We start from the raw sequence: 21,690 nt of genomic DNA on the forward strand, positions 1-21,690 counted from the left end.
CAAACACATGCGGTACAGGTGAATTGGGTTGGCTAAATTGTCCATAGTGTATGAATGCGTGTGTGTGGATGTTTCCCAGAGATGGGAACATATATGGATAAGTTGGCGGTTCATTCCGCTGTGGCGACCCTAGATTAATAAGAGGAACTTAGTGGAAAAGAAAATGAATGAATGAATTATATAAATGTATCATATAACATTAGAAATAATGTTTTTATGGGTATTTAGGGACCTTTTATATAGAACTTTAAAGACTCTCATAGCTGTTTTTGCCTCCTGAATCATACATTCAGCTTTAAATATCATAAAGTAACTCTAATTTCCATCTTATTTTGTGTGTTTACTTTGGGCAGTTAAAAATTCCATGAAACGTCTATTTTTTTTTTTTTTTGGTGTAATTTTGTAATAAAATAATCATTATGTGTCTGTCTCGAAGTTCTGCTCAACTGTTTCATCAGTTCATCAGCACTGAGAGAAAAAGCTTGTTATTTGCTCCAAGTGATGTCACTTCCTCTGGCGGGAAACTCTAGAAGGCATTGATGTGCTTCATTATTCCTCTCATTCATTTGTACAAATTGTTTCAGATACAGTTGGTCAGAATTATTGGCCCCCCATTGAATTTAATTTTGTTTTTTAAATATTTCTCAAATGATGTTTAACAGAGCAAGGACATTTTTACAGCATGTCTGATAATGTTTTTTCTTCTGGAAAAAGTCTGTTTAATTTCGGCTAGAATAAAAGCAGTTTTTTTTTATTTTTTATGAACCATTTTAAGGTCAATATTATTAGCCCATTTAAGCTATTTTTTTCTCGATAGTCTACAAACCATCTTATACAATAACTTGCCTAATTACCCTAACCTGCCTAGTTAACCTAATTAACCTAGTTAAGCCTTTAAATGTCACTTTAAGCTGTATAGAAGTGTCTTGAAAAATATCTAGTCAAATATTATTTACTGTCATCATGGCAAAGAAAAATTAAATCAGTGATTAGAGATGAGTTATAAACATTTATTATTTTATTCAAAACATTATAAGCTGTCGATATATACAATAAGCTTAGTCAAAACCAGCATGAACACAGTTGGAGTCAGAATTATTCGCCCAGTTTATTTCTTCCCCAATTTTGGTTTAAAGGAGAGATTTTTACAACTCATTTCTAAAGTTTTAATGACATGACGTTAAGTACATTATTGTAAAATACGTGTTAATCAGAGTCTCCAATTGCTGGATTTATAATAATGTAATGTATACTAAACTAAAGACCACCACATTTAGTGAAGCAGACGTTCAGACTTTGAAGTTGACCAAAACGTCTTGTTCCTCATTAAGTTAATTTGTCTTGCACGGATTAACTGCTGTTCACCTAAAATTTAACAACGTACACTAGCAAATATAAGCATTGTGCAGCAGTCAACGTTTGAAGTGGACCAAAAAAAACGCTTGTAAAAATTGTAAATAATTTTAGGACAACTTTGATGAAGTGATGCTCACTGTAAATGTTATCACACAGACTTCAAGTCTTAATCCTCTACTCAATAATAACATAATACAGTACAATAATGACACAAGAGATACAAGGCGTATTTTTATTACTAAAAAATGAGTTCACAACCACATCGAGAGCATTAAAACCAATTCACAGTTTACGTCAGATGCATTTACAGACGTTTGGCTTCCCTTCAACATTATTACTGCTTATAAAGGACACAAAGACGATGAGCGATGGCTAGAAATCAAATGTGCGCCATTTTCATGAACATCTGACAAACTAATAATCAAGATTCAATCCCTTTCAAAGCACTTCACTTGTGTTTCTCATCCATGCAGTGTCACCTTCAGTGGTTTCCAATGATTTTGCTGTCTTTCCTGCTGAATGATGATCTGCTATACTGTGAACGAGCGTCAAAATAACACACGGCTCTCAAACGTCAACTACTTTGGTAAAAAAGGTCACTTTTGTTAATGAAGGCAGTTGAAACCCAATCAACAAACAAGTGAGCAGTAGTCCAGAAACTAATCTCAGTCAAACACAACACTAATTAAAATAAATATGATCAAAAATAAATACAGTTCAAGTTGGCACAGAAAACTCCTGGTCATTGCATTCGTCAAGGTTATATCTAAGCCTTCCCTTTACTAAGTACAGATTTTGACAAGCACACAGTGATTTATAACTAGACTTGACTATGATCAATCACAAGTGCGGTTTACTTGATTGTCGTCTGACCAGTTAAGTAGGAATGAATCTGCATTATGGAAATGATCAATAAATACGCTTTCGTCTGTGTTCTCTGTGCATTAACACTGCTTCACAAATCAAAGAGGGCTGTATTAGTGCTAAACACTACCTGACTCTTCATACGTCTTGTTGCCTATCCAAGTTTTAGGAACAGCCAATAATAACTGCTAGTTGATCATTTGGCATCAGAAGTGGTGTATATGAAAGGCAATGATATAAATTATAATGCTTAATAATGTGCATATCAGGTGACTGGTTTGGCCAATCCTGGAGATACATGCTTTTAAGGAACTTTGATGTGGATTCACCCTCTCCTGTGGTTTGTAATGTAATGGGCAGCACAAATGTCTTGATTCCTCAGGCTGTAGATGTTGATCATCCACTCTGCAGATCTCACGCACTGAATGTAACCCAAAACCATGACTTTTCCCTTACCAAACTTGACTGATTACTGTGAAAATCGTGTGTCCATGCAGGTTCCAGTAGGTCTTCTGCAGTATTTGTGATGATTGGGATGCAGCTCAACAGATAATTCATCAGAAAAATCTCCCTTCTTTTCCAAATGATCAACTAGAAGTCGAGTTATGTGTTGCTCTTTCAACTGGGATTGACGACAAGACTTTTGTCAGATAGTGTATATGCATTAAAAGTAATAAATCTGACATGAAATGAACATTAAATGGTTTATTTTTGTTGTGACTTATTAAATGTGACAATATTTGAGAGTGTTTATTTTATTTTTTTAAATTTTGCTTATAAAATGTAATGTTTACGGGCCTTTTATTGCATTCGATTACAATCTTAACCTGTTGTGAATCAATTTATTCATTCTACGCAACCCAAATTAAGATCATTCATACAGTAGTTTAATATTTACTTTGGATATAAACAGCATGACGTTATTTCTTTATTATATATTTTATTGAAGGGTGAAGCTCAAATAAGCTAGACCAACAAAAGTTAATGATATCAATTGAAATTAGTGAATTCATTCAATGACTGGAATAAAAACTAAAATAAAAAAGGGGTACTCTAAATTCCATTAAAATAATAAAAAAAAAATTTTTTAAATGTAAATAAAATCTTAAATATTACAACAAAATTAAAATAATTTCATAAAACCATTTGATTTCTGTATTTAGTTTTTAATTGTGTTATTTTATTTTTGTTAGGCAGCATTATTGAGGGCGAGTTACATTTTATTTACCTTCATTTTTTTATATTTTCTTAATTTAGAATACGTTATCATATTTTTGAAAGTTATTTTTAGGGGGAATTGAAAATAAATAAAACCAAGTAAAACTAATGGAAAATGTAAAACATAATAATAATTATGGGGAGAAAGTTGTAATATTTCAGAGCTTGTAAAAGCATCTCAAACAAACCCTCGTCATCAGATGCGGTTATTAAAGGAACACGCCTCCTTTGTTTTTGTAAATAGACTCATTTTACATCTCCTCAAGGGTTGAACAGTTGAGATTCATCATTTTTAATCCATTTAGTCAATCTCTGGGTCTAACAGGAGCACTTTCAGCTTAGCTTAGCATAAATCATTGAATCGGATTAGACCGTTAGCATCTCACTCAGAATTGAAAAAAAACTTTAAATAATTTTTCTATTGAAAGCTTGACTTCTGGAATTACCTTGTGTATTACACTGTAAAAACTGCCCAAATTAAGATCATTCATACAGTAGTTTAATGATTACTTTGAATATAAACAGCATGACGTTATTTCTTTATTATATATTTTATTGAAGGGTGAAGCTCAAATAAGCTAGACCAACAAAAGTTGATATCAATTGAAATTAGTGAATTAATTCAAGGACTGGAATAATAAAATAAAAAAGGGGGACTCTATTATATTAAAATAATAAAATAATTTTTAAAAAATGTAATAAAATCTTAAATATTACAACTAAATAAAAAACTATTTAATAAAACTATTTGATTTCTGCATTTATTTTTTTTAATTGTGTTATTTTGTTTTTGTTAGGCAGTATTATTCAGGGCGAGTTACATTTTAATTACCTTCATTATTTGATATTTTCTTAATTTCTTAGTTCGTTCAATGACTAAAACTAATTTTTTAATAAAAAAGGGGGACTCTTAATTACATTAAAATAATAAAATAATTTTAAAAAAGTGAAATAAAATCTTTAATATTACAACAAAATAAAAACAATTTAATAAAAACAAACTCTTTGATTTCTGTATTTAGTTTTTTTTTTTAATCGTGTTATTTTATTTTTGTTAGGCAGCACTATTGAGGGAGAGTTACATAATTAAATGATTTTTCTTTTTAAAGCTTGACTCTTCTGGATTATCGTGTTCTACACTGTGAAGAATGCTGGGTTCCACACAACTGATTTGTGTTGGACAACATGAAGCAATTAAGCTAACTTCAGACCCGATTGATGCAATTTTTTGTGATCCTGAAAAATTCTTAATTTAAATGCAAATTAATAAAATTTTCATCTCATAAAACATTCAATTCTTAAGCCAAATGTTAAAATTAGATTAATTTCAGTTTACAATTACTTGTTTAGTCCCTCCAGCGTGTCCTGGGTCTTCCCCGAGGCCTCCTCCTGGTGGGACATGCGTGGAACACCTCCCTAGGTAGGCGTCTAGGAGGCATCAGAAACAGATGCCAGAGCCACCTCAGCTGACTTCTCTCGATGTGGAGGAGCAGCGGCTCTACTCCGAGCTCCTCTCGGGTGTCAGAGCTCCTCACCCTATCCATAAGAGTGCGCCCTGCCACTCTGAACTCATTTCAGCCTCTTGTGTCCGAGATCTTGTCCTTTCGGTCATGACCTAAAGCTCATGACCATAGGAGAGAGTAGGAACGTAGATTGACCAGTAAATTAAGAGCTTTGTCTTTCGGCTCAGCTCATTCTTCACCACAAGACCAGCACATCGACCGCATTACTGCTGCACCGATCCGCCTGTCAATCTCACGCTCCATCTCGAGAACAAAACCCCAAGATACTTGAACTCCTCCACCTGGGTAAGGACTTTCCTCCAACCAGGAGATGGCAGACCACCTTTTTCCAGTGGAGCACCATGGCCTCGGACTTAAAGGTGCTTATTCTCATCCCAGCCGCGTCACACTCGGCAGCAAACCGCCCCAGTGCATGCTGAAGCTCCATGTTCGATGAAGCCAACAGAACATCGTCTGCTAAAAACAGAGATGACATCCTGTGGTCCCCGAACTGGACCCCTTGTCAGCAATTCTGTTGATATTGTTTGTTTTATTATTATTATTATATGCTGTATAATTTGCTTACTGAGCAGCAATAAATAACATTTTAAAATACAAGGAGTTTTCATGTGATTTTCTGTGTTGTGAAATTAATAAATGCATAATAACGGTGATAACCATGATTATTCCTCAAACTAGAACCGCACAACCCTAATCTAGAACAGCTGCATCCCTAGTCTTTAGGTGCGTTGGACTTCATGCGGCGCTGCGCAGATCGATCGAAATCTGTCTTAAAGCGGTGCATGCTGGTTAGAAATCTTGTCCGGATTGATGCTGCGCCGACGCCACGTGACTGTCACATGTGGCATCAAAGTACCGCGACAGCGCTCCGAGATCAGACGGCAGACTCAGACTGTGCAGCATCTGAAGAGCCACCCTAAAGCTTTCTTAACAAATTAAGTTAAAGAACTAGTTTATTAAATAATTATATGATTATAATACAAATATATGTTATTTCCTGTCTATCCGTTTATCCCTGGTCTTTCTGGGAAACATCCGCTTAAAGTGTAGCTCACTTATTTGACCTTTTCTTCAATCTTTTTGGATTAAAATGCTTTCATTATCCAAAATTATCTGATTTATTAAGACTTAATCAAAACACCTTGTTTTGCGTTTTGCATTGGAAAGTTTTACATCTATAAATGTACATATATAAACCCCTTTTAGCATATTCAAACAAAACGTATTAGCCTAAAGTGATGTTTAAACTCCTAGAATTGCGCTCTCTCTCATGCATTTGTTATATATTTAAATCATAATTATTGTTTATAAATGAACTATAGTTTGTAGAGACTGCATTCGGTTTTATTTGTAAATGTTTTGTTGTTACAAATAAAAATAAATAAATTATGATGACACCATGTGATCGGTCATCATGACTGCAGCAAGTTTGAGCCCAGAAGTGTTCAGCTGTCCGGCTTGACGGCTCCGTTTTCAACCCCGCCCTCGCTAATCTCGTTGATCACCGGCTGCAGCTGAGCTTCATGTCGAACGCACCTTTTGTGTACACTGTGAAGTGTACAGCCGAGTTAAGTTTTAAGTAGGAAAAGGATTGAAACTCTTCTGTCATTTTCGAGTCATGCTAACGGTCCAATCTGATTCAATGATTTATGCTAAGCTAAGCTAAAACTGCTCCTGTTATACTCAGAGATCAGCTGAATGGATTCATAAATGTTGAAACTTAACTGTTTAGGACAGGGGTCACCAATCTCGGTCCTGGAGGGCTGGTGTACCTGCAGTGTTTAGCTCCAACTTACTTCAACACACCTGTCTGGGTGGTTCAAGTATACCTTGTAAGAGCTTGATTAGCTTGTGCTTGATTAGGGTTGGAGCTAAAATCTGCAGGACATCGGCCCTCCAGGAACAGGTTTGATGATTCCAGGTTTAGGAGAAATGTAAAATGCAAAAGCAGTGTTGTGTTCCTCTGTCAGGGTGTGAGGCGGGCAAGCGCAGGCGTGGAGAACAGCATCAGGATTGATCAGAGTCCGTGTTCTTCACTCCTCCTCCAGCACCTGCAGGAAATCCGCCACCGACTCCACCACGAAATCCGGCGCGCAGTCCTTCTGCTCGGGGCTCTGGCTGTCCCGGTAGCGCTGAGCCTCGTCCAGGGTGGAGACGCCGGTGAGCGTCAGGACGGTGGAAAGGCCACAGTTGCTGCCGAACAGAATGTCCGTCTCCAGCCGGTCTCCGATCATCAGCGAGCGGGACGGGTCCAGGTCGAACTGACTGGAGATGCAGTCGAACATGAAGCGGCTGGGCTTCCCGATCACTGTGGCCTTCCTGCTGCTGGCCGTTTCCAGAGCCGCCGTCAGACTGCCAGAACCTGCACAGCATTGTCCAACACTGAATGAGCAGCTCACAAAACAATCAGCTTCCAGAGACACTCAACACGAACAGCCTCTCCATCAACACACACCGGACAGAGACGCTTTCTCAGGTATCACATGCAGCCAGTCACTCTACATTTTTTAATTCTTGCATATTTTCCCCTAATTTCATGTAATTCCTCTCAACATTTTTAAACAATAGTTAATTAGGCAGGTTAGGGTAAGTAGGCAAGTCATTGTTCGGGCCAGACAGAATCTGCGGACGTTTTTTGTTATTTCTGCAATGTAATGTGTATTTATATAGTGCATTTATTGTGTATGGCCATACACCCAAAGCACTTCACAGTCATGAGGGGGTGCATTCATTTGGATGATGCGGTGGCTGCCACAGGACAACAGTGCCAGTGCGCTCACCACACACCTGCTATTGGTGGAGAGACAGTGATAGAGCCAATTTGGTGGAAAGGGTGATTGGGAGGCCATATTCGCAAGGGCCGATAAAGGGAATTTGGCCAGGACACCGGGGTTACACCCCTGCTCTTTTACGAGAAGTGCCATGGGATTTTTAATGACCACAAAGAGTCAGGACCTCAGTCTAACATCTCATCCGAAAAACGGCGCCCACAGACAGTATAGTGTCCCCTTCACTTTCACTGGTAAAAATCTGCGGTTTTCTGTGGAATTATTTTGGGATTATCATAAATAAAACATGCATATGTGAAATAAAAAATAATATCGTTTGAACTTTTATTTAATGTTTTTTTTCCCATTATTTTTCGTTTTCAGTTTGTACACATTGAAATACATTTTACAACACTAATAACCTTGTTGCATTTACAAATTACACATTATATGAGGATATTTCGGAGTGTCTACTTAATAATATAACTTTAGAAAAGTATACTTAGCAAACTCCAAATAAGGAACTTATCAGTTAATGACTATCAACACACAACAGTGTTTCCAGTCAGTCAAACAGTGCTATCGTTTTAGGCGATTTCAGTACCATCATAAACAATATAGAGGTCGTGTCACAAGTTGTCACTGATTAAAAGCCCAACTTTATCTCAATGACTTGCTGCACTAAAACTGCATCGTGTTCCAGGCGGTCTTACCCGGGGTGATCCTGCCTCCTCTGAGTGGGTGCCAGGGGTCCGGGTCGGTGGCCAGGAACAGGCACTCGGCGTCCCGCAGGTAGCAGCAGGCTTTGGCCAGCTTCATGAAGGTGAAGCTCTCGTCGTAGCCCACAAGCACCGCCCTGACGTCGGGGTCCAGCGGGCAGTTGTAGATGCTGGTGCCCTCCTCCTGCTCGGCGGGTTCCTCCACCACGGGCACCCCGGCGTCCCGCAGCTCCTTCAGCACACCGCCGCCGCCGATCGCGTACACCTTCCCCTGCAGCCGCGCCACGTCCCGCAGGTAAGCAGCGGAGCAGTACGCCGAGCTGAAGATCTCCTCCTCCGCCACATCCGCGAAGCCTAAGCGGCTGAACTTCTGCACGTAGTTCTCCCGCGGCCTGGTGCAGTTGTTGGTGACGAAGAACACGCGCTTCCCGCGCTGCTTCAGGAGACTGACCACCTCCGGGGCTCCGGCAACAGCCGTTTCTCCGTTCCAAATGACGCCGTCGCAGTCGAACAGCACGTTGTGTTTGGCGTCCAGCAGGTCCCGGATCTGAGCCCCGCGGAGCGCCACGCAGCCCCTACCGCCACCCGCCATTCTACTGGCCCGCGGTCCTATGGTGGAAAGCGTTCGGCTGCGACTCTTTTAACGAAGCGCGCTGGCGACCTGGCGTGCGTCAGCTTTAGTTAACGATTAAACGGTTTAACGGACGCGACGCTGCGGGGCGGCTCACCAGCGCGTCCATCACTACCATACACACTGCTGCAATCCTACTGGAAGCACGGAGCGATGAAGACGGACCAATCAGATTATAGGATACCACAAAGAACACGCCTTTTTCTCTGTGTCCTCCAATCAGAAGGCGAGCAGGTGTACCTCACTGTGATTGATTATTACAGCAACATTTTGCTGCTGTATGATGTTGATTATTATAAAAGGAGGTTGGAGGACTGGAAGTTTCTCTAAGTGGCCAGGTAGTATAACAAAGGCTCTTTAATGTTTTAGATACTGAAAATACGGATTTATATACATATTTTATAGATTTAACAGGCATTGGAACCTGTCCATTTGTGTTATGTTTTCCACATTTATGATTAAGGTAAAGGCCCTGCTTGTTTATAGTTGTAGGAATTGTATTTCTTAATTTATTACTTGTTTTTTTGTTTCTTAATGATATTTTGTTCTGTTAATATTTGCCTTCTGTCATCCTGACATTAAATATTGTTTGTTCTATTATCATGAATCTGTCGTTAAACGTGTAATAGAAAAAAATACACACACACACACACACACACACACACACACACACACACACACACACACACACACACACACACACACACACACACACTCATTTTCTTTTCTGCTTAGTCCCTTTATTAATCTGGGGTCGTCACAGTGGAATGAACCGACAACTTATCCAGCATATGTTATATGTATCGGATGCCCTTCCAGCTGCAACCCATTACTGGGAAACATTCATACACACACAATCACACACATGAACTATGGACAATTTAGCCTACCCAATTCCCCTATGGCACATGTCTTTAGACTGTGGGGGAAACCGGAGCACCAGGAGGAAACACGAACACGGGGAAAACATGCAAACTCCACACAGAAATGCCAACTGACCTAGTCGAGTCTCGAACCAGCACCTTCTTGTGAGGCCAACATGCTACCCACTGCACCACCTTGCTAGCACGGTTTAACTGCAGCTGGAAGAGCATATGCTGGATAAGTTGGCGGTGCATTCCGCTGTGGCGACCCCAGATTTTAAAAAAAGACAAAGCCGAAAATAAAATGAATGAATATGATATAAATTGTTCCTTTATAAAGATTTTTTTAAAATATTTCTTCGTATATTTTAATCTGTATAAGCTGTTATATTGATAATATTTTCTTAAAAACATATTCGCGTATTTATTAAATATTTAACAACTCTTACAACAGTCAAAACAATGTAAACAGCAAACTCGATTTGAGGAGCTGGAGTTTGCCCTCCACGACAAGATAACTGAGCTGAACTGACCAAGAGAGATGGAATTAAAACAAATGTCGGATGAATATTCATTTTCAAAGCATAAGATAAATCTCAAAAGTTACATTGTAAAGTTAAAACTAATTAAATACAAAATAAAATGTATTAAAGCGTGTTGTTGTTGCACAGTTCTCCCAAACGCTAGATGGGGGTAATACAGGATCACGTTGAGAGGTCTGATTCATTTTATTCGAATCAGTTCAGTGAACCGGTTCACAGAAGCTTCGACCCAGCATTTAATTACCATTTTTTTAAGCATTGATTAATTAAGTGCATACGAATCATCGTTTATCACAATATCTTCGAATACATCCTAATTATCATGTAAGATGTTTACTTTAAATGCGGAGTGATTTGCAATTCTGTTCAACTGAATCACTAAGACGAATCAAATTCACGATTCGAACAACAGCAGGGAAATGAACACATGAGTTGAACCACTTCGGAGAGTGCAGACTGCATGTGCAGGTCATATGTAAATGAACAATATGATTAAAGCTCTTTTTAAAGCCTTTGAGGTGAGGTGGAAGTCCTACAGACACAGATTTGTTCCCTGGATAGCGTTAAACCTGCAGAAAAATGAGAGGTATGGTCGGGTCCAGCGGGTGATTGTTAAATTAACGTTAGTGGTTCATTGTAGCACAGACAGCATTAACATATTCCCACTACAAAATTAAACATTCTGTGACATATTCACACTACAAAATTAAACATTCTGTGACTATCTGTAGGCTTTTTGTTGATTAAATATGCACAGCAAGGTTCCATTTGATAACATTAGTTAATATAAATCTAGTCAATGTAATGACAACTATAAAAAGCATTACTTAGTTAATGTCAAAACATTAAATCCAAAGTTGTAATTGTTTTATTAAATATTTAATTATGTTATATATTTATGCCAACACTGGGAGAACGTGCAAAATCCACACAGAAATGCTAATTGACTCAGCTGAGGCTCGAACCAGCGACCTTCTTGCTGTGAGGCGATTGTGCTACCCACTGCGCCACAGCTGAATGAACTGTCATCCTATCCAGCATTTGATTTATGCAGCGGATGCGGAAACATCCATACACACTCATTCACACACATACACTACGGACAGAAATGCCAGCTGATCCAGCCGAGGCTCGAACCAGCGACCTTCTTGCTGTGAGGCGAATGTGCTACCCACTATGCCACCCTGCAGTCTTCAATAATTCAAATGAGCACAATTGAAATTCAGATGGTTTTGTCACTATTTAAGCTCCATACTTAAGCCTAGTCAACAGTAACCGAGTGTTTGTGTGTTTGTTTCTTTGTTCAGAACTCTTCGACAGGTGGAGAATCGAGCTCAAGACAAAATGACTGCGGATGAAGACGTGTTCAAATCTCTTGTGTGTTTATTCACACACCTCCTAAAAAACGATGTGAAGAATCAACGCCAGCTGCTCGGGTTACTGCCCAGGTCTACTCAGAGTAAATATAGTAATGTGGAGAGTAAAACACACGGCGCTCCTCCGTCTACAGTGATGTTTGAGACTCTGGGCTTCAGTGTCGAGCGGAAAATCAGCTCTCTGGAGCGTGCGGGAACTGGAGTGTTTGTGATGCGGGGACGCGTGCCGGCAGGAAGCATTGTAGCGATGTATCCAGGTATCAGTTTTAATGATGTCATGTAGTGTGACGGGCAGTTCAGAATCCTCATACACTGGAAAAAATATCCTTAAATTAGCAGTTTTCCCCGTTTTAGATTCGTGTTTTTGTTCTTTCCCTTTTATTTATGCTTTTGAATAGCATTACGGGACCTAGAAAAGTGGCTCTTATTAACATTTAAATAGTAAAGGGCACCTATTGTAACTCTTTTTCAAGATTTAATTAAAACTTTTGTGTCTCCAGAGTATAACCCCTTTCACACAGGGATACCAGTAAATTTACGGTAAATTTACGGAATGACGTTACCGGTAAATAAAATAAGCGGTGTTCACACAGGCGAAGACGTTACAGAATTTTTCCGCAAAATACCGTCAACACATCCATTGCAAAATAGCGGTAAATTCGAGAGGGGTCTGGCTGCAGACCTGGTGCAGTGCAATCTGGGCTGCATCCAATGCTTTTTAATGGGCTCACCTAACCCTACCCGTCACAGTGACGTCACTAGCTCCATTTGAGTGCATTGTGTCTGACATTGCATCGCTGAGTGATGCAGTCTCAGCTTGCATGATAAAGGCTGCATCCAGATACTATTGGTAAATTCTGACATCATTAGCCGGAAATGAGCTCTAAATGCCTGCGCTTGTGTTTGGAAACATTTGACGACATTACAAACTCTGTGGATGGATCAGTACTTCGATGAAAACAAAGAGGAAGACTTTCGCATGTCGAGATGTATGATATGTGTGTGTGCTGGCGCTCTCCAGCTGCTTCGCAGGCACATGCCACACGTCAAGCTACTGGAAGGTAAACAAACAACGGCTTCTCATAAGCATCTTATCGATGATTTTTTACACAGTTGGCATTAAGAAGGAGCATAGAAACGTTATCTGACTAACATCTAGCTGCTGAATGTGTCTGGAAAAATATTTAAAGGCTTTAATTTTCATAAACCGTGCAGAATTGAATGCGAGTGTTCTGATTGGCTAATGTAGACGTCTCACATGCACGCGCTCTTTCTGGCAATCTTTCTTCTGCGTTCACACAGCGCAGCATTCCGGCAAATTACCGGTAATGTTACAACTTCAATTTTTTACTGGTATTTTCAAAAAGGGCCTGTTCACACATACAGACCTTTCCGGAAAATTGCTGGTAATTTTGCTGGTATTGATAGCACCCTCCCAATGGATATTGGATAAGACCAAGCGGCAACCTCCCGCTCTCCCTCAGGAAGCCAATACGGAAGTAACTAAAACTGCAATTCATCCGAAATTCCGCTAGTCCTGGCCGCTCCTGGCTCCAAAACAGAGCAAATTTCAGTTGAGCCCACTGTTAGAACGGCCAACTTTACAGCAGAAAAAAAGGTGTTTACAGCCTGGTACAAAAAAAGATTTGGGTTAATACAGCTAATATTACCCTTCATGACAACTGTGAGGGGGGTGAATTTTTTTATAACTCATCCGTTTCCTTTATATTAAGTTATATTAAGTTTGCATAATTAAGGGCGTGGCCACTTGAGTGACAGCTAGGTCTCGCTGGTCGCCGTCACGTCACCTCTGCAGATTAGCCACTGAACTCGGCATATTTATCGTATTTCTGTATTGTTTTATGTGGCTTTACACAGTCGACTGCCTTTTGGACTTGTTTCCCACAATTATTAGATGGCATGGCATGCTGAGGGCACTTAATTGTGCTCACAAACCATTCACGTGGCCTCCGTTTCCCATGTGAGTAAAGTTATATACTTATATACCATCTCTATACATGTATTTGTTTTATTTAAGATCATTTATCGTTTATATTTATATTTAGAGCTGTAATGCACTCCAGAATCTGTCAGATTGATTAGCTGTGGGCTCTAGAACAGTCATCTGAAGCGTTGTCATACAGTGTTATGCTGGATTTTATCAATAGTCTTACAGTAACTAACACAGACTACATCTGAAGTGTTTGTAAGTAATTTGCGTTTTTCTCCTGTTGAAAAACGTCATAAGAACAATGTTTAGTGGCTCAATGTATTACAGCAGTGTTTTTAAAAGTCTAAACACTTTATTGATATAGTGTACAGCCAAGCACAAGTGGTCAGAATACAAACGAGTCACAGGTGATAAAGTATTAAGCGTTCTCCCAAAGTAAAGTGTGTCTGAACCAGGTCCAAGCTAAATGCTAGCAGGTGTCTGTAGCTCCGCCCACTCTCCGCCTCTTTGCCCTTGTTTGGTATCCCGCCGTGGGTGTGATGACGCGTGACCAAAATGGCGACGGTTGGCCGCGCCTACTTGTGGCTTCTTTTGCGCTCTTCAGAAACCTATGGGTGACGTCACGGATACTACATCCATATATTTTACAGTCTATGGATAAGACGAAATGGCCAATCATCAAGCCCCAAATATACAACCATCTCATTGAAACTCCAAGTGTTTTTAAAGAGAAAAGTTAAAGGCCTACAAGTCTTTGGATGCCACCAATGTTGTTCTGTGTGGTCATGTGCAAGAAAAAATGTCCCAGGATTACCAGATTAAAAATATTGTAGTGCTAAAAACCAAGGTTCTGCCTAGCCGAAAGCAAGAAAAGAAGACAGAACTATACAAGGCCTGGGTAATCATCAACAACCAGAACAACTGTATTGTGACAGCCAACTGCACCTGTACAGCAGGGTAATGTTCTTAGCATTCAGTGTCCGCAGTTTAATTCACCATATTGAATATTATATATTATATTATTATATTTTTGCTGAAATCATTGCTGCAATCAAAAATGAGTAATGTGTGTGATTCAGCACAGCGTGAACTTACCTGATATAACATGATAACTGCAGAGTCCAGCATTTCTAATCAGGTCTTCACTCAGTCTTAGATTTTGGCATCCTACCGCACAACACGACATGTTTGCTATTGCAACCGGTCTTTTTTTGCGACTGGTATGCGCGGCTGAACCCGTGCGACGTCATGTGTGACGTAGGTTGGTAATTCCCGTATTGACATGTGCATCCTTGGAATGATGTTTTGATTTTCTCCTTTCACAGGAACCATCTATCAGCCAGATGAACCCATCTTTTTCCAATCAGTCAGAAATCCATTTGTATTTAGATGCATAGATGGCATTTTGATTGATGGCAACGATAAATCCATCTCCAAGATAGTGTACCGGTGAGTATAGCTTAACGCTTAAAATGGGTAGTTCCCCCTAAAATGAATATTCTGTCATCATTTACCCCAGTTTCAGTTTTTTCTTCTGTTGAACACAAAAGAAGATGCACTGCAGAATGTTTGAAAGTAGACATTGACTTCTTTTTTGTTCCTACCATGACTGTTTTATGTACTTTTCCACGGCCAAATCCCCCTGCAGCACAAGTCCAGTTACTCACTGAAGCTAAGCAGGGCTGAGGCTGGTCAGTACCTGGATGGGAGACCACATGGGAACACTAGGTTGCTGTTGGAAGTGGTGTTAGTGAGGCCAGCAGGGGGCGCTTAACCTGCGGTCTGTGTGAGTCCTAATGCCCCAGTATAGGGAAGTAAGCACCGTCTTTAGGATGAGACATTAAACCGAGGTCCTGGTCAATCAAAATCCCATGGCACTTCTCGTAAAGAGTAGGGGAATAACCCCGGTGTCCTGGCCAAATTCCCTTCATTGGCCCTTACCCATCATGGACTCCCAATAATCAGTTGGATGGATTGATGGATGGATGGTTGGTTAGTTGGTTGGATGGATGGTTTTGATGGTTGGATGGATGGTTTCGATGGTTGGATGGATGGTTGTTTGGTTGGTTGAATGGATGGATGGATGGTTAGTGGATGAATGGATGGTTGGTTGGTTGGAGGAATGGATGATTGGATAGATGGTTGGGTGGTTGGATGGAAGGATGGATGGATGGTTTTTGATGGTTGGATGGATGGATGGTTGTTTGGTTGGTTGAATGGATGGATGGTTGGTGGATGGAGGGATGGTTGGTTGGTTGGTTCGATGGATGGATGGTTAGTTGGTTGGTTGAATGGGGGTATGTTGGTTGGATGGAGTGATGGATGGTTGGTTAGTTGGATGGATGGATGGATGGATGGATGATTGATTGGTTGGTTGGTTGGTTGGATGGATGGATAGATGGTTGATTGGTTGGATGGATGGATCGTTTTTATGGTTGGCTGGATGGTTGTTTGTTTTTTGGTTGGTTGGTTGGTTGGTTGGATGGATGGAAGGTTGGTTGGATGGATGGAAGGTTGGTTGGATGGATGGATGGATGGATGGTTGGTTGGTTGGATGGAAGATTGGTTGGATGGATTGAAGGTTGGATGGATGGATGGATGGATGGATGGATGGATGGATGGATGGATGGATGGATGGATGGATGGTTGGTTGGATGGATGGATGAATGGATGGTTGGTTGGTTGGATGAGGGAATGTTAGTTGGTTGGTTGGATGGATGGAGTGATAGATTGTTGGTTAGTTGGATGGATGAATGGTTGGATGGATTGATGGATGGATGGATGGATGGATGGTTGGTTGGATGGATGGATGGTTGGTTGGATGGATGGATTGAAGGTTGGATGGATGGATGGATGGATGGATGGATGGATGGTTGGTTGGTTGGATGGATGGATGGTTGGTTGGATGGATTGAAGGTTGGATGGATGGATGGATGGATGGATGGATGGATGGTTGGATGGATGGATGGATGGATGGAAGGTTGGTTGGTTGGTTGGTTGGTTGGTTGGATGAATGGATGGATGGATGGTTGGTTGGTTGGTTGGTTGGTTGGATGAATGGATGGTTGGTTGGTTGGATGAGGGAATGTTGGTTGGTTGGTTGGATGGATGGAGTGATAGATTGTTGGTTAGTTGGATGGATGAATGGTTGGATGGATTGATGGATGGATGGATGGTTGGTTGGTTGGATGGATGGATGGTTGGTTGGATGGATTGAAGGTTGGATAGATGGATGGATGGATGGATGGATGGTTGGTTGGTTGGTTGGATGGATGGATGGATGGATGGATGGATGGAAGGTTGGTTGGTTGGTTGGTTGGTTGGATGAATGGATGGATGGATGGTTGGTTGGTTGGTTGGATGAATGGATGGTTGGTTGGTTGGATGAGGGAATGTTGGTTGGTTGGATGGATGGAGTGATAGATTGTTGGTTAGTTGGATGGATGAATGGTTGGATGGATTGATGGATGGATGGAAGGTTGATTGGTTGGATGATTGGTTGGATGGATGGATGGTTGGTTGGATGATTGGTTGGATGGATGGATGGTTGGTTGGTTGGTTGGTTGGATGGAGTGATAGATTGTTGGTTAGTTGGATGGATGAATGTTTGGATGGATTGATGGATGGATGGAAGGTTGATTGGTTGGATGGATGGATGGTTGGTTCTTTGGATGGTTCTTTGTTTAGTTGGTTGGTTAGTTTGTTTTTGCTTTGCCGTGTGAAGCCAGGAGTTCTTTTTTATGGTTATTTTCATGTTTTGTTTTGTAGTTCTGTCAAGTTTACTGTTAAGTTCTGGTTGCGTTTGTTTTGTACTTTTTGTCAATAAACCACTTGGGTTCAGTACACTCACCTTCAGTGGACTCTTTACACATGATCTGTTAAAACAAAATCACATGTTTTTTTTGATGTTCATGCTGGAATTTATTCAGTAAATGTGTGTCCATCAGAGTTTATGTGCATTTTATCTTATCGGATAAAAAGTTATCCTACTCAGCTGTGCGCACACTCTTTCTATGAGTAAAACTTATGTGCGTCTTTGCATGATGTGCTTAATGGAAATGAAAATGTGCTTAGAAGTAGGTGGATGTAAACATAATTAAAGATAACAGCTCTTTTTCTGTTCAACAGAAGAAAATAATTCATAAAAGTTTAGAACCACTCGAGTGTGAGGAAATGAGCACATTTTCATTTTTGAGTGAACTATTCCTTTAACATTGTGTTTGGCATCATAAGACTGAACTCATATGTGTTGACTGATGGGAGCAGATCGTGTAGTGGACGGGACAGGTTTGGTCCTCTGCGTCTCAGCGATGGCTCCTGGTTGACGCCTCATCCTGAAAATCCTCTCGCTGTCGGACAATACGTCAACAACTGCTCCAACGGTCAGTCAGGCTGCACTCTTACACATTTCACCATCTACAGCAGACTGATATAATACAAACCCAAATCAGACAAAGTTGGGGCAGTGTGGAAAACGTTAATAAAAAAACTATTTGACTTGTATTCCATTGCAGACAATTCAACACACATTATTTACTGTGTTGTTTTTTCAAAATAATCACATATTTCAATTTTGGTTCTTGCAACACATTAAAAAAGGTTGTAACAGTAAAGCATTTACCAATTTGTAATGTTGCTTTTCCTGTTAACAACACTTAAAAGGTGTTAAGGGACTGAAGACACCAAGTGATTTCAGGTGTCATTTTGTCCCAATCTTACTGCAAACAGGTCTTTAGGTGGCCGACAGTAAGGGCTTTTCATTGACAAAAACAGGTGATTTTGCGCACACTTTACGATTATAAGGCTGAACAGCATAAAATGCCATCAGTCTACAGAGATTTCTCTGGTGCAATCAAGAAATCACAGTAATTAACCCCAAAAAGCCAAATCAAAGCAAACCCAAGCAGACTGCTATGGTAAAAATTAGGGATGGGAAGATTAACCGATATGTATCGATACGCGGTTATGCGCGTTCACGATGCGAGTGCATCGGTTCAGCAGCAGAGGATGAATGAAATTTTGGAAGCAAATCGAGATGCATCGGTTTTTGCGAGATGCATCGATTTTTCCGAGATACAGCTTATATTTTTAATATAGAATGTATTTTTTATTTATTAACAAGTGTTGTCAACCTGTTTTTGGTGCATAATTTAATCGACCTACATAAAGTAAGCCTTAGCAACGGATTTGCGGATGTGCACACACTACAACTCAGTGTATCAGGTGTGCGGATGAAGCTAGTGGAGCGCCCTCAGAAAGCGCGAGAAGCAAAACAAACATTTTATTCCCCACTGAGTTTTAAATCTAAAGTATGGCAAGCAACATTATGGATTTAAGGATGGACGACATGACAGGACAGATCCAATTTGCAAAATGTGCCGCGCATCTGTAAAATACGCGGGCAGTACGACTAATCTGATATCTCACTTGAAGCGGCGCCACGGTGTTGTTGTGGAAGCATCTTCCAGTGTTTCTGCATCCCCGGCTTTCACACTGCTTCAACCAGCTCCAAAAGTGGTGAGAAAAGCATTGCAAGTTTTTTTTTTTTCCATGCGCAACAGTTCTGCTCGCTCTATGCCAATAACGAATGCTATTGCATTGTTCATCTGCAAAGATATTCAACCTAGTGTCACGGAGAACGAAGGTTTTAAACACCTCCTGTTAATTTTTATTTAATTATAATAATAATAATATTAATAATAATAATGATAAAAATAATTGGGTGTCACAGTGGCACAGTGGGTAGTTTGACCACCTCACAGCAAGAAGATTGCTGGTTTGTTATATTTTTATTAGCCTGTTGTTTACAGTGACAGTGATGTTTCAAAGCAGCATAACACTGCTAGTTCACCACCTTAAGTTTTGAATAATCAGTGGCAAAATATATCTTTGTAAAACTTGTTTTCATAGTTGAAAAGTTAAATCACAATTCTTATTGTGCAATGCTAATTTTATTTATGTTGAAAGAGTGCAAATATATATATATATATTTTTAATATATATTGCACTTATACATTCTGTTTATCTTGAAAATACTTAAATAATATGTGCTATATTATCTAAAATGGCCCTCTACTGTAAACTGACACTCTGGCTCTGAGAGAAGAGCCAGTTTGTAAAAAAAAGTCTTGGTTTTGCTTGGTTAATAAATAATCAAACTCATTCAATGGCACAGCATCCTCTTTCACATCATCTCATAAACTTGATCTAATTAGTTAGTGCTGAAATATCGCATCGTATCGTGATATGGGTGTGAATCGTATCGTGTTGCATCGCAATATGTCACAAATGTATCGCTAATATATCGGATCGTATTCTTTGTATCGAGATGCGTATCGGATCGGCATTATAGCTTAGATGCCCAACCCTAGTAAAAATGCAGCACTACAACATAAAAAAGCGAGAGATTAACTTAGAAAGTCACTCACCTGTTCTATAATGATTTGAACAGCTGTAGTATGAAATTTCGCTGAGTTTCTCTCCTCTAAGGTCTTATTATGCAGCTTATGTTGCCACCTTGTGGATGGACGTCAACCGTCTTTGCTCAATATGAAAAGCCTAACAGCCGCCGACACGCTGTCTCTCAGAAATTATAAGTATTTAAAATAGGCACTATGCTTATAAATAAACTGCACAGTTGCAATCTAAACAACTACATTCTCACCTGAAAAGCCTCAATGGTACATTATGTTGTCCAACAGCTGCAATATTTGTCAAACTGTAGTGCACAGGTGTCAAACTCAGTTCCAAAAGGGCCGCAGCTCTGCACAGTTTAGTTCCAACCCTAATTAAACACACCTGATCCAACTAAGTAAGTCCTTCAGGCTTGTTTGAAACCTACAGGTAAGTGTGTTGGAGCAGGGTTGGAACTAAACTGTGCAGGGCTTCGGCCCTCCAGGGATTGAGTTTGACACCCCTGCTGTAGTGAGTTGCTGTCTTTTGGTGGAGTAATACACTAGGGTGAAGAGGCTGTAGGAGTGCTGTTATTAAGGGAATACCGCATGACTATCAGATTCGAGAGCCAGTTGTATAAACAGTTATAAAGTGACAGCGACGATACTTTGATTTGTGATTTTATTGACAGAGAAATCCGCAAATGTTTGCTTTCAGGAGTTGGACGTGCCGGATGGATTTCCTCTGGAGCTCCGTCAGTATTTGCCGAACGTTAATTACAGAGCTGATAGTAAAAGGCAAGATCTGTCATTTGTAGGATTATTATATTGGCACATTCTGTCATTTATTACTCTTTCATCTTGTTTTTTCTCTTTCAGACCTTTGCGCTGTGTTGTTCTTGTGGCACTGAGAGATATTGATGATGGTGAAGAGCTGTTTTCTAACTACTACACAATCGTGCATTAAACTGATTTGTATTTTTTTTGTAAGTTCATGTGCGTTTATTACATATTTAAAGGTTTATGATTGCTTTTCTAATGCAGAACTTTGAAAATGGCCACATTTATTTGTATTAATGTTTAGGAAACATTTAATGGATCTTTAGGCTTTGGCCGGCAGCTAGCTCTCTGCAACTCTCACATGGTCGCCCACTGAAGATAAGCAGGGCTGCGCCCGGTCAGTACCTGGATGGGAGACCACAGGGGAAAGCTAGGTTGCTGCCGGAAGTGGTGTTAGTGAGGCCAGCAGGGGGCGCCCAACCTGCGGTCTGTGTGGGTCCTAATGCCCCAGTATAGTGACGGGGACTCTATACTGCTCAGTGAGCGCCGTCTTTCGGATGAGACGTTAAACCGTTAAAACATGTTGGGGAATTGTCTCAAAAACTAATTATACAGTCAGGAGTTACAATCTTGTCTTTATGAAAACAATACTATGCTGTGGATAATTGCTTTACATTTGTTTATTTATTTTTATACGTAAATAAAGC

General features: G+C 40.1%; 2 protein-coding genes and 1 long non-coding RNA gene across 4 annotated transcripts in view; 1 reads left to right on the forward strand and 2 right to left on the reverse strand.

Annotated features, from left to right (window-relative positions):
• Positions 1-21,690, reverse strand: part of LOC141376286 (uncharacterized) — a 501,640-nt gene that overhangs the window by 64,602 nt on the left and 415,348 nt on the right. The window lies entirely within an intron of this gene.
• pdxp (pyridoxal (pyridoxine, vitamin B6) phosphatase) lies at positions 6,952-9,071 on the reverse strand. Its single transcript, NM_001128705.1, has 2 exons — positions 8,443-9,071; positions 6,952-7,323 (listed from the first exon to the last, which is right to left on the reverse strand). The coding sequence occupies exons 1-2, from the start codon at positions 9,038-9,040 to the stop codon at positions 6,995-6,997; spliced, it is 927 nt and encodes a 308-aa protein (NP_001122177.1). The 5' UTR covers positions 9,041-9,071; the 3' UTR covers positions 6,952-6,994.
• Positions 10,924-21,193, forward strand: setd9 (SET domain containing 9). Of its 2 annotated transcripts, none has more exons than XM_001332769.7 (6): positions 10,924-11,070; positions 11,792-12,117; positions 15,137-15,260; positions 18,078-18,193; positions 20,896-21,001; positions 21,083-21,193. In XM_001332769.7, the coding sequence occupies exons 1-6, from the start codon at positions 10,964-10,966 to the stop codon at positions 21,168-21,170; spliced, it is 867 nt and encodes a 288-aa protein (XP_001332805.2). In that variant the 5' UTR covers positions 10,924-10,963; the 3' UTR covers positions 21,171-21,193. The 2 variants fall into 2 exon arrangements, with proteins under 2 accessions (XP_001332805.2, XP_009303346.1); XM_009305071.5 differs by having other exon boundaries at positions 20,922-21,001.

This window comes from Danio rerio, chromosome 10, assembly GCF_049306965.1.
Source record: "Danio rerio strain Tuebingen ecotype United States chromosome 10, GRCz12tu, whole genome shotgun sequence".
NCBI lineage: Eukaryota > Metazoa > Chordata > Actinopteri > Cypriniformes > Danionidae > Danio > Danio rerio.

Bases quoted from the DNA above. Each gene is read 5' to 3' on its own strand.
- pdxp (NM_001128705.1), bottom strand. From the start codon at position 9,040: ATGGCGGGTGGCGGTAGGGGCTGCGTGGCGCTCCGCGGGGCTCAGATC. The intron at 7,324-8,442 runs GTAAGACCGCCT...AATGCTGTGCAG, and splicing joins AGGAGGCAGGATCACCCCGG to GTTCTGGCAGTCTGACGGCG.
- setd9 (XM_001332769.7), top strand. From the start codon at position 10,964: ATGAACAATATGATTAAAGCTCTTTTTAAAGCCTTTGAGGTGAGGTGG. The intron at 12,118-15,136 runs GTATCAGTTTTA...CTCCTTTCACAG, and splicing joins CATTGTAGCGATGTATCCAG to GAACCATCTATCAGCCAGAT. The intron at 21,002-21,082 runs GCAAGATCTGTC...TTTCTCTTTCAG, and splicing joins TACAGAGCTGATAGTAAAAG to ACCTTTGCGCTGTGTTGTTC.